Source organism: Peromyscus leucopus, chromosome X (genome assembly GCF_004664715.2).
Source record: "Peromyscus leucopus breed LL Stock chromosome X, UCI_PerLeu_2.1, whole genome shotgun sequence".
Lineage (NCBI taxonomy): Eukaryota > Metazoa > Chordata > Mammalia > Rodentia > Cricetidae > Peromyscus > Peromyscus leucopus.
In genome coordinates, this window is record NC_051083.1 from 92,909,262 (window position 1) to 92,922,321 (window position 13,060).

General features: G+C 36.5%; 1 protein-coding gene across 2 annotated transcripts in view; it reads left to right on the forward strand.

The window, feature by feature from the left end:
* Window positions 1-5,254, forward strand: part of Radx (RPA1 related single stranded DNA binding protein, X-linked) — a 76,363-nt gene extending 71,109 nt beyond the window's left edge. For both annotated transcript variants that reach the window (XM_028895130.2, XM_028895131.2), the window contains exon 14: window positions 3,991-5,254. In XM_028895130.2, coding sequence (XP_028750963.1) covers window positions 3,991-4,112 — 122 coding nt within the window. In that variant the 3' untranslated portion in view covers window positions 4,113-5,254. The remainder of the gene's footprint in view (window positions 1-3,990) is intronic.
* Window positions 5,255-13,060: the final 7,806 nt, after the last annotated feature.

Below are 13,060 nucleotides of genomic sequence, written 5' to 3' on the forward strand. Positions count from 1 at the left end.
ATCTACTCTGTCATATGCTTGCTAGTATATGCATATACAGTTACCGATATACAATTGTAGGTCAGAGTTCCCACTTATCTGCTCATTGCTAGTGCCAGTATTCTTCCAGTCATCATTAGCATTGTCACATGAAAAATACCTGGTACCAGTCTGCTAAGTAGTTAATATTTGGACATGAAGGACACAGATCACTAGAGGAGAAAAGTGAAGGAGTAACTAAAAGCAAAGTGATTCATTGTGAGTGGAATATCACATTTTTTTATGATACAGCAGTATTAATGATAGTGTTGATGTAATTCTGTGCTGATTAGTGTGCCTGGCCTTTCAGCTAAGCTTCATAGAGGGCCTGTCAAAGTGAACACTGCTTCCCACTATTTATAGGTAACTACACTGAAATTCATTGTCTCACCAGAGCTAGGATTTGAATCTGAAAGTTTGCCTGATTCCAAACTTTTCTATTCCTTTCACAATTCTAGAACGCAAGATCAAAATAGGCTTGGAGATATAAAACAGTGGCTCGTGGGGTAAAGCTCATGGGTCATCTCCTAAACACCATAAGTTACTCTCTTTTTAATCACAAAATCCATTCACATAAATAATTTAAAATTTCGAACAGTTGCAGAAAAATCCTGTGTAAAAGTGAAAATTCCCCTTCTTGTCTTGTCAGGTCCAGCCTTTCTCATTTATTTACAATATGTTTACTAACTATAATTTTCTATCAAATAAATGCATATAAGTTGAAGTCTATAGACATAGTTTTATAACCAGCACCACCCCCCGCCCCAAGTATACCTTAGACAACGTTCATACCTGTATAGCAAGAGCCACCTCATTTTTTTTCAGAAACAACAAAATATTATACTGTGTGACTGTACCAAGATTTGCTTTAATGATTCTCCTATTGAAGGTTGTTTAAGACTAGTTCCAACCAGGCCAGGCATGTTGGCTAATGCATTTTACACCAAAACTCAGAAAGCTAAGGCCAGAGGAATTCTATGGGTTTGAGGCAAGCATGTCTACATAGCAAATTTTAGGCCATCCAGTGCTAACAACCTTGTCTAAACAAAGTTTTCAAATGATTTTTCCTTTACCAATGAATACTGCACTTAGTGTGCATGTATTATGTATGCATGTGTATACGTGTGTAGAAATGAAATGCATCTATAACATCAATTTCTGGAAGTCAGTGACTCAAAAGATATATCCATTGAAAATGGTAGTGAATATTGTAAATTTTTCTTCCATATGGCCATATTAATTTATACTGGCTCCCAAACAAGGGTGATATTTCACTTACACCCTTGTGAAATCTAGGTATGGGTTTTGTTGATATTTTGCCAACCCTCAGGCCAAAAGTAACATTATTTTATTTTATGTTTCTTAATTGTTTTTGTTACATTTATTTATTTGTATGGGGCTTATCCCGTGGCATGTAGGTGGAGGCTAGTTAGTTCTCTCTCCTTCCACCTTATGGATTCCAGGAATGAAACACAAGTCATCAGATTTGACAGAAAGCGCTTTTATCCACTGAGCCATCTCTCTAGACCAATATTTCTCTAGTATCTTAGAGCTTGAAATTCCTTGTGAGCCTTAGAGCTACCTCATTCTTTTCAGAAACAACAAAATATTCTACTGTGTGATTGTAACAAAATTTGTTTTAATGGTCCCCTATTGAAGAGTGTTTAAGACTGGTTCCTTTTCCAAGACTTCTGTGACATAATTAATAATTTAATTTTATAATAGAACGGTTTTCTTAAATAGAAAATAATAGTAATGTATTAATGTTTTCTGTATATTAGCCATGATTCTAAGAGCTTCATATGTGTAAGTAAGTCATTTGTTTGTTTATTTTTGTATTTTCTAGAAACTTCACTGCTAGCATTTTTTACAGTTTCCTACAAATATTATTTATCTTATTATTAACTTGTGGGTTGTCTTTTCACATTGAAAAATTACCCTTCATTGTATATTAAAAATACTTTTACCCAGTTTGACATTGATTGAGAGGGAGGCATGCCTTGGTATTTAAGTAATTTTATTCTTAAGTGCTCAACTATATCATGATTCATTTCTGGCTCCTCATTTTATGTCGTATTCAAAGGCATCACTAGTTTAAATCTATACAAATGCACTCTTGTCCCAGGGAGATGGCCCAGTCAGTAAAGTGCTTGCTATACAAGCCTGAGGACCTGAGTTCAGATCCCTCGAATCCAGGTAAAATCTAAGTTTGGTGACAGAGGCAGAGATAGGCAGATCCCTGGATGCTTGAAGGCCAGCCAGGGGAAATGTTTAGCAAGTACCTGGCCCAGTGAGAGACCTTCACAAGACACTTTGTCTCTAGATGAATGACACCTAAGGTTGACATCTAGCCTCCACACACACATGCACATACATGCATGTGTATTTACATATACCCAAATCATTGTTTTGGAGGTATTTTTATAGTTTTCTTTTTCCTCATACATATATTTCTATTGTGACTAAATGCCAGATACTTAAGTTAAGCAGTAAGCCTCATTTCCTCTTCTCCCAACCCCTTGGTAACCGTTCCACTTTCTCTATGAATTTTCCTGTTAATTTCATTCAAATGAATTCATACAATATTTGCCCTATTGTTTTGGATTGTTTAACTTAGCATAACATTGTCAGGGTTCATCCATGTTAGAATATGTATCAGAATTTCATTTCTTTTTATGGCTGAATGATTCTCATTGTATTATATATAACATTTTGTTTATCCATTCATCTGTTAAATTTCTAGAAGTTTAGCTTATTTATAACTTTGGATATTATAAATAATTCAGCTATGAGCAATCATCAATGTGGCTTCATTTTTACAGTTTAAATTTTTAATCCATTTAGAATTAATTCATGTGGAGGGTGAGATGGGGATCTAGCTTTATATTTTACAAATGATTAGCCATTTATCAAAAACCATTTAACAAATCTCACTAATATGAAAGCCTTCTTGGTATCATTTTAATCATGAAGTAGAAGGATGTACACATGTACATATATATGTGTATATATATATATATGCATGAAAGTATTATGTTAATGTATCCATTGGACAGCAGCATTGAACAGCAGTTTATAACTATAGTGTAATACAAAAGAATTTTCACATATTTGGAAAACACTTTATTCTCTATGTAGTGAGGGTTTCCCATATCGATTTTAGAGACAAGAATTACTGTACTGTATTTATTATACAGTAGGTTGAACTGTGCTATAGTTATAAAGCAGCCCTAAAGTCACCATGGCTGAATACAATTACAGTTTCTTTCTTGCTCAAGTGTAATGCAATCAGTCAGCAACTCCCTTCTCCTGAACCTAGCTTGTTTCTTTCTTGTTGCTAATCCAACAGGAGAAAGTGACTTCTAGAGTTGTTAAGGTAGAGATGGAAGACAAGTTTGTTTTTATTTACATTGGACAAGAAATAATGTATCACTCCAACTCATATTCCTTACAGATATGATAGGATAAAAAGATAGATTGAATAATTAATAGTAATTAATTGCATATAAAAATAAAATAACTAATCACTGTACTTCTTTAGGATCTAAGATATTTGTTTGTGACCTTGAAAATATGTAGATTTGTTTTACTCAATAAAAAAAGAAAGGGAAAAAGAAAGAAAACCAAATATTTTAGGAAATGCATGTAAGAACATTATTGACTGCATCTATTGATAGATGTGCTTTCTGTCTGGAGAAGTTTGGTAAATGCATATGATGAATTACGAAGAAGATAAGAGACATCGTTAATATATTTTCCCCGGAGCTGGGAACCAAACTCAGGGCATTGTGCTTGCTAGGCAAGCACTCTGCCACTGAGCTAAATCCCCAACCCGACATCATTAATATTGTAAGAAAAAGATCACCAGTTTTTGTGATTATAAATCCAAGTAGATCATCAGTTTGTGTGATTATAAATCCAAGTAAATATTTAACTATTTTACAATACTTACCATCTGTTTTTCACTTCTAGGTGATATTGTAAATGCAGCAGCTGAACTGGATAGAGTCCACATCATCTGTATCTTGGATATCTGTAATTTGGGTAACAATAAAGTGGAAGTCTGTTTGCAGAGAATTTATACTCCAGAATAGGCTCCTTAAAGATTAGCAGACGAAATAATTACAGGGTATATATAGAATACTGCTTTAAAGAGAATCTATTATTTTCTTGGTATTTTCATCAGAATATTACATGACCTCTAAAGTTAAGTGGTTTTCAGTTCATCTTGTATTTGGTATTCTCACTTCATATTAGATTCATTATTGAAAAAAAAAAAACCATCAAGACAGTTTTATGTCAGAAGTTACTTCACTTGTATGTGACTATTATTTTAATTTGTAACAATTTATGTTTTACTGTTCCTTTTGCAAAGTGTATTTTTATTCCAACATCTCAGTACAATGCATCTTGGCTAACACAATTTAACATCTTCCTGATTTTATTCACATATGGTGATAAATCTTGCTTTACAAATTCAAGGACTGAATGATCATTCTCCTAAAGTGATCACCAAATTTATTATAAGCAAGGTAGTTTTTACCATGTCCAGAAACCCACACAGAGATTGTAATGATCCACTTGGCCCCCATCTCTACATTTGCTATAAAATGAGTATGTTGAATTAAATTGTCATAAAAATTTTCAACCTTTTATTGTGATTTCTAATGCCTTGAAGTTTTAAGTATCTTGACCAGTATATAATGTTAAAGCAAGAGGCTACAGAATATATATACATTCCTACGGTGTTCATTTGTAATTGCAGTATATGTGATGTGATTTTAGACAGAGAAATTTCATCTCACATTAATATCTGAAGTGCTTGTATTGAAAGTAAAAGGACAGTAACTAAGGGAATTTTTTTTCAGTCTGGTTCTCTACTATACTATGTTTTAAAGGTAAATGGTCACTCTACCTTTGTAAAGACCTGTGTCTGACACCCATGTTGCTAAATAAATGAGCCCAAACAACTGTCAAATGAGATTAAATATTTCTATATCAAGATGAATCTGAATGTAGTTGAGATATAAACTCACAAGATTTCCTTATAGCCCTGTAATTTTGTGATATCGTGTGCTATAGCTTTAATGTGGTACGCAGCCTACAAACTTAAAGGCATACTGTATTTTGTTCATAAAGGTGTTCAGTCTTCTTTATAACTGTATTGGATGGTTAATTAAAACTGTGAATCCTTGTGTTACTAGTTTCAGAGTGGTATTAAATAAGTTAAAATGCAGTAACTTTTTTGGTCTCTTGTCTCATTTTGAACATAGTTCATGTGTGTTTTCCATACTGAAGGGCTATATATTTGCTTGTAAGTGATCCAAGGTGATTTTCCCATGCAGGTTTTAAGACTGTTGTTTTTCAAGTTGAATTTGGGAATTGGGATTAACCTATAACAATTTTTAAAGGGCAATTTGTAGATGTAACTAACCGTCTTATTAAATAAGAAACATAGAAACAATGTAAAAGAGAAAGCCAAGAGGTCAGAGCTCAGAGCTAAAATCTCACCCTTCTGCCTGCGGTGTCCTAGCTTCCCGAAAAGAGCCCTATTTCCTGTCTGTTCGTCTATTTATAGTATTTTGTTCTGCCTTCTCATTGGTTGTAAACGCAAACACGTGACTGCCTCGTCACTGTCTGAATGTACAGCCCCCTAGGTCTTAAAGGCATATGTCTCCAATGTTGGCTGTATCCCTGAACACACAGAGATCTATGGGATTAAAGGCGTGTGCCACCACCGCCACACTCTTGCTATGGCTCTAATAGCTCTGACCCCCGGGCAACTTTATTTATTAACATACATTCAAAATCACATTTCAGTACAATTAGATTACCACCACATTTCCCCTTTTCTATTTTAATAAAAAGAAAAAAAAAGCAAAAGGTTATATTGTAGCTGGAGTTTTCCTGCCTTGCCCACAGTCAGGACAAATCTTTGTCACCCGCCAGTCCCACAGCCACTCAGACCCAAACAAGTAAACACAGAGACTTATATTGCTTACAAACTGTATGGCCGTGGCAGGCTTCTTGCTAACTGTTCTTATTGCTTAAATTAGTCCATTTCTATAAATCTATACCTTGCCATGTGGCTGGTGGCTTACCAGCGTCTTCACATGCTGCTGGTCATGGCGGCGGCTGCAGTGTCTCTCCGCCTCAGCCTTCCGCTTCCCTGAATTCTCCTCTCTCCTTGTCCCACCTACTTCCTGCCTGGCCACTGGCCAATCAGTGTTTTATTTATTGACCAATCAGAGCAACAGATTTGACATACAGACCGTCCCACAGCACTTCCCCTTTTCTTTTTTTAAAAAGGAAGTTTTTAACTTTTATACATCTCCAAAGCCAGCTTGGTATATTTGGGAATTTGGGCGTAGCTTCTCTTACTACTTCCTGCTGAAGGGGGGCGCTGTATCTTATGGGGACACAAAGAAAATTTTAGGATCATGGAGTAGTCCGTGAGACTGTATCATCTGAGCAAGTTGCCTTGAAACGATTCTGGATGTTGGATCATCTGGGCCATGGTGTCATCGGAGACCTTTCAGGGGGTCTTGGCTGGTCAAACCTGATGTATCTTAATCTGGAACAAATCCATAGCCTCTGGCTTTCTGTAGAAACAAAAGCAGAGCCTCTTTTCCAAAGCAACATATCCTTATAGCCAAATTTTGAAGTCAAGGTACCTTTAAAATATACATTTGGCATAACTTAACAGCTTTTGCAATCAAATGTTTTTCTTCAGTTACAAATATCAAAGAGAACATAATCCAGATTCTCTGTGTGGTAGCCATCTCTATGTGGCTTATTTTTTATATTACCTTGAGCCTATTGCTTTAAACTGCAGCCTTCTTAGCACTGTGGCTGCTGGCTCCACCCACTTCAGCTTCCCAACATGGTGGTGGTACATTTTCCGCCAGCTCTGGGAGCCATCAACTCTCAGAAATAGTGGGTCTATGCTTCTTATCAAAGCAACGTGTAGCTCAGAAACCTCTTTTTGTTTTGTACTAGTATGCAGCTTAATGTGCCACTTGCAGAGGCCTCATTCCCGCCATACTGCAGGTCAAGTGCACACACTAGGAACCCGCCAGTAACTCAAACCGGCAGCTGCTGCTCATTTGAGAGAGACAATTAGGAAGCTGTTTTTAGCTCTGTTTTAGAATCTTTTCTCAGGTTTTAGGTGGAAACTCTTGCCCTCTCGTTGGGCGCCATTTGTAGATGTAACTAACCGTCTTATTAAATAAGAAACACAGAAACAATGTAAAAGAGAAAGCCAAGAGGTCAGAGCTCAGAGCTAAAATCTCACCCTTCCGCCTGCGGTGTCCTAGCTTCCCGAAAAGAGCCCTATTTCCTGTCTGTTTGTCTATTTATAGTATTTTGTTCTGCCTTCTCATTGGTTGTAAACCCAAACACGTGACTGCCTCATCACTGTCTGAATGTACAGCCCCCCAGGTCTTAAAGGCATATGTCTCCAATGCTGGCTGTATCCCTGAACACACAGAGATCTATGGGATTAAAGGCGTGTGCCACCACCGCCACACTCTTGCTATGGCTCTAATAGCTCTGACCCCCGGGCAACTTTATTTATTAACATACATTCAAAATCACATTTCAGTACAATTAGATTACCACCACAGCAATTTGATTTTAGAACCACATCCATAAATGGGAACTGAAATAGCTGTTAATTGAAAGCAACAGACAAAGATATAAAAATGCTAAAGAGACATGATTTCTGTTCTTATATTGAATGGAAAATAAATATTCTTAAGTTTTTGGAGTTTTAAAAACAACTCCTCCTAAAAATTTATATGCCAGGGGCTAGGGCTGGAGAGTTGGCTCTGGGGTTAAAAACACTTGTTGCTTTTGCAAGATGACCTTGGTTTGGTTCCCAGGACCTACATGTTGATTCACAGCCATCTATAAGTCCAGTTCCAGAGCAACTGACCCCCATCCTTCTGACCTCTTTAGGTACTAGGCATGCATGCAGTACACATAAATATATGTAGGCAAACACTCGTACACATAAAATAGCATTAATGTTTTTGAAATTTATATTCTACTAATGTATCTATCCAAATTCAGAATTAAACATCTGTGTCCATACTTTTGGTTGTTGCAGAAGGTACACATTTACTATGGCATTTCCAAAGGAAAGTAGCAAACTACCATCAGAAGAATATTAATTTCAAATACACTAGTGTGAGGCCATCTTCCAAGAAACAAGTCAGGTGGTAAATAACAAAATGCTGTGTACTTAAGGACCATAGTCTTTCACTAGAATTTCTAATTTTTAATAACACGTGAGAGATAGACATTAAAATATTTGGGTAACCATGATTGGAAAAAGTAAGAGACAACAAGCCGAACTAGTGGAAACACATGAACTGTGGACCAATAGCTAAGCAGCCCGCATGGTACTAGACTAGTCCCTCTGGATAAGTAAGACAGTTGTTTAGCTTGAACTGTTTAGGGGGCCCCTAGGCAGTGGGATCGGCACCTGTCCCTAGTGCATGAGCCAGCTTTTTGGAACCTAATGCCTATGGTGAGACACTTTGCACAGCCTTAGTGCAGAAAGGAGGGACTTGGACCTGCCTCAGCTGAGTGTACCAGGCTCTGCTGACTCCCCAATGGAAGACCTTGCCTTGGAGGAGGTGGGAATGGGGATTTAGTTGAGGGGGAAGGCTGGGGAGCAAGAGGAGGGAAGACAGGGGAATCTGTGGTTGGTTTGTAAAATGAATAGAAAAAATTCTTAATAAAAAAATAAAATTCATATTTTTCAACATAATAATAATAATAATAATAATAATAATAATAATTTGGATAAGATAGTGAAGAGGTAATTTGAAAACATGCTCTCTGACAAATATTTAATTTATTATATTTATTAATTGTGTGGGGATGGGGAGAGGTATGGGCACATGTTAGTAAGGGCACCTGTATCTGTAGAGTCCAGAAGAGAATACCAGATTCCCTAGACTGGAGTCATATTATCAGTACAAAATATCTTTTGGTTTGTGGACTTAAAATACTTTGGGTATATGCCCTAGAGTGGTCTATATCTTGATCATGATTGTTCTATTTTTATTGCTTTGGGAAGGCGCTATACAGATTTCCATATGGGCTGTACAAGTTTTATATTCTTACCGATAGTAAATAAGTAAATAAATTTCATGTTCATGCCAATATTCATTGCCACATCTCCTCTTGATGGTAGCCAGTGAGGCTGGGAGAAATGGAATCTCACAGTAGTTTTAATTTACATTTTCTTGATGACTATGGTCGGTCAGCAATTTTAAGTATTCATTTGCCATTTCTGTTTCTTATTTTGAGAACTGTATATTCAGGTCATTCGATCATATATGGGTTGGTTGATTTGGTGGTTTTTTTAGTGTTTAATTTTAAATTCTTTATTTATCTTGAATATTAATCTTTTGTTAGCTGTGTAGTTAGCAAAGACATTCTGCCATCATTAGGTTGTCTCTTTTTTAATGTTTATTTTTCTGAAGTCATTTTGTGATTTGTAGTTTGCTGTTTCACTGGTTGTCTTTTAAGGAGCATTGAGTATTTTCTTCTTTCTCTTGTAAGCATGAGTACCAAAGTTTATGTAGGTAAATCAATGAGAGGTGAAATGCATATCAACTAGACTGTCTTGTTTCAGTGATCAGCTGTTTTTAGTACAACATATTTAGGAGAAAATATTTGACAATAGGTAAAAATGAGTTTTGGGGATTATGTGATGGCTTTATTGACTTAAGTTATATTTGAGTTTGTGTCAAGTCTACACATACACAAAAAAAAACACTTGATAAAAAACCTGTGCCATTTATTCTTATATTAATACTGCCTGAACTTTTTACTTGCCTTTATTTTCTCTCTCTCTCTCTCTCTCTCTCTCTCTCTCTCTCTCTCTCTCTCTCTCTCTCTCTCTCTCTCTCTCTCTCTCATCTTTAAATCCAGCCACTACTCTGTTCCTAAATCCTTTGTGGAGCTTGAGGAAATCTACTTAAACAAGTTGCAAACTAATGGACTCATCATGTTCTCTGAGTCCTTTGGCTTGTTAGTATGATTATTAAAACACTGAAAAGGTCTTTTAATTATAGCTATATGTTTCTAAAAATGTGGTTTTCTGTTAAGAACATTTTACAAGTATTAAAATACCAGCTGTAATAGCTCACTATAACCAAAAATAAGCATTAAAATCGCTTAATATAACTTGTTTTATTGTGGTAGTATATGCATACATACGTATATACATACATAATTTTGGTAAAAATATCAAGCAAATACTTTTTTTCTAGTTTCAGACATATGTAGTACTTTTTGGTAATTCCCAACACTATGATTGACTCTCACCCTTTCTACCTCTTCTACTGAAGCCCTTCTTTCTAAGAAGTCCCCCTTCAACTTTCACATCTTATTTTGGATGTGACACACTGAATTAAGGTTGCTCCTATGAGCATGGATGGGAGGTTTTTTACTGGAACGTGGGTTACTTTTCAGTGCCCAACTACTGGGAAAGTGTAGCTAGAGTTTTCCTGCCTTGCCCACAGTCAGGACAAATCTTTGTCACCCGCCAGTCCCACAGCCGCTCAGACCCAACCAAGTAAACACAGAGACATATTGCTTAGAAACTGTATGGCCGTGGCAGGATTCTTGCTAACTGTTCTTATAGCTTCAATTAATCCATTTCCATAAATCTATACCTTGCCAAGTGACTGGTGGCTTACCGGCGTCTTCACATGCTGCTCATCATGGCGGCAGCTGGCAGTGTCTCTCTGCCTCAGCCTTCCGCTTCCCAGAATTCTCCTCTCTCCTTGTCCCACTTACTTCCTGCCTGGCCACTGGCCAATCAGTGTTTTATTTATTGACCAATCAGAGCAATTTGACATACAGACCATCCCACAGCAGGAAAGGGTAGAACCTAATGCCCTAACACATGAAATATTGACAGGCCCAGTCTTGTGCAGGTAATGACACAAACAACATTAGTTTTGCTATGTTTTAAATAATACTTTTGTATTCTTTGAAAGTTTCATACACATATACAATGTATTTTGATCATTACAGCTTCTTCTTGACCTTCCCCACAACATGTTTCCCTCTCGACTTCATGTAACGTTCATTATCATAGGTTTATCTTGTTAAATATTTTAAAAGTATTATAGGTAGATCTTAGTTTGACCTACCTTTGTGTACAAATGAAGACAAAGGGTCCCAGATTTGTATTTGCACAAAAATGTGACATTAGTTGCAGAATTGGCATTTGTGAAAAGTGTAGTGTGTTGGATACTTCATAAATACTTAGAATATCATGCTTAACACAAATTAGCATCAAAGTGTTGTGCAAAGCAATGTCTCATGTATGTTAGGTTGGCTTCAAATTCAACACATAGTCAAAGATGACCTTGAACTTTGATCTTCCAACCTCTACCTCCCAAGTGCTGGAATTACGGAAAATGGACCACCATAGTGGATTCTGTGTGGTGCTGGAGATGAAACACAAGGCTCTGTGCATAGGAATTACCTGGAAGTGTTAATTCAATGGAGAAATCTGCACTAGAAGTATAGCCCAGAGAGTATTTGTCTGACATGTACTGTGGGCTTAATTCCCAGCACCACAAAGCAAAGTAAAATAAAATCAGTTTTTTTCTTCCTCCATCCCCCCTCAGGTCCTAATGCAAGATGCTAGAGTGAGGGAGCTATGAATCATCATTCTAGTAACTTTCTAAAAGTTTCTATTCTAAGTGTTCCACAAACAAAACTATAAAAACACTAAACAAGTGTTGAAACTACTGATGCCTCCCCCACAAATTACTTTAAAAGTTAAGTGGAAATTAAGTATTTTTATTCCATCAATCTTACTCAACTAAAAAGCTTTAAGAAAAATTTGAAATTATCAAAGTTGTGACTGTAAAAACCATAAAAAGGAAAACATAAAAGCTCTCATATACAAGCTATACAGTTCTGATAACATATAAAGTCATGCATTTCAACCTCCAGATCGATTTAACCCTAGAGTTTAGTGACATTGTCCTCAGTACAGCAGCACTGCCACAAAATGGTATGGGAGAGCTGTTGTTTTGAATGGACATAATAATGTGACTTGTCCAGAAGCAAAATGTGGGTTGAAAGGAGTGTTTTAGGATCATTGAAACCCGACTTCTATCATATTTCACTAGCTTGTCATGAATCTATGTTTAAATGATTTCATGAGTTTTCCTGATAGAAAAGTTGAAATTAACTTTCTGGAAATTCATTATGTTGCATATTGAATGCTGATGTGAAATTTATCACTAATAATTGGCCCTCAGAAAATTAGCTTGGGACAATGACATTAATAGTAATAGCTTTTCAGTCTTATCATTTCTGTTATATTTAACACACCAAAATGGTAGTGTTCAAAGAAAAACTGTGAACAGCTTGTGTTTACTTTTGAATAGAACATAAGACCTGAGACCTTGACATTTTTCAATTCAATTGTAGTTATTAATTATAGTATGAATATGCTTACAACAGTATCTTAGACATACAAGAAAAGACAAAAAGAAGCACTTCCATTACTCCTGTCCGTCAACAGTATTTTCTATTTTCTGATGGGCTGTTTGCTGGATTCCCCCGTCCTCCTGACTACTTACCTTGGACTTTGGACTGCCAGTGTAACTAGTTTCCTTTTGACCTGGTAGCTTTCTGCTTCCTCCAACAGCCTGATACCTGTTTGTAGAGATTGCTAACTCTTGGCCCAATGAGACTCCAGATATTTGTTTGTCTTGCCTGCTCATCTATTCCTTCAGCAGCCCTTAGCACACATTGTAATCTCCCCATCCCAGAAAATTGCCCAGACGCTATGACGTTCTGGCAATATGTGTGCAACTGCTGCCAGTGCCTACTATAATCGCAATTTAAAACCTTGCTTGAAACGAGGGCAGTGAAATAAAGCTTTCTATACATTTGGGGGGAAATGTAAAAGCTCTCAGTGTTTAAAATGAAGGCTTAAACACCCCTTTAGAGAGTGTAAAACCTGAGTAGAAATAATGGAACCCAGCAGCCTTCA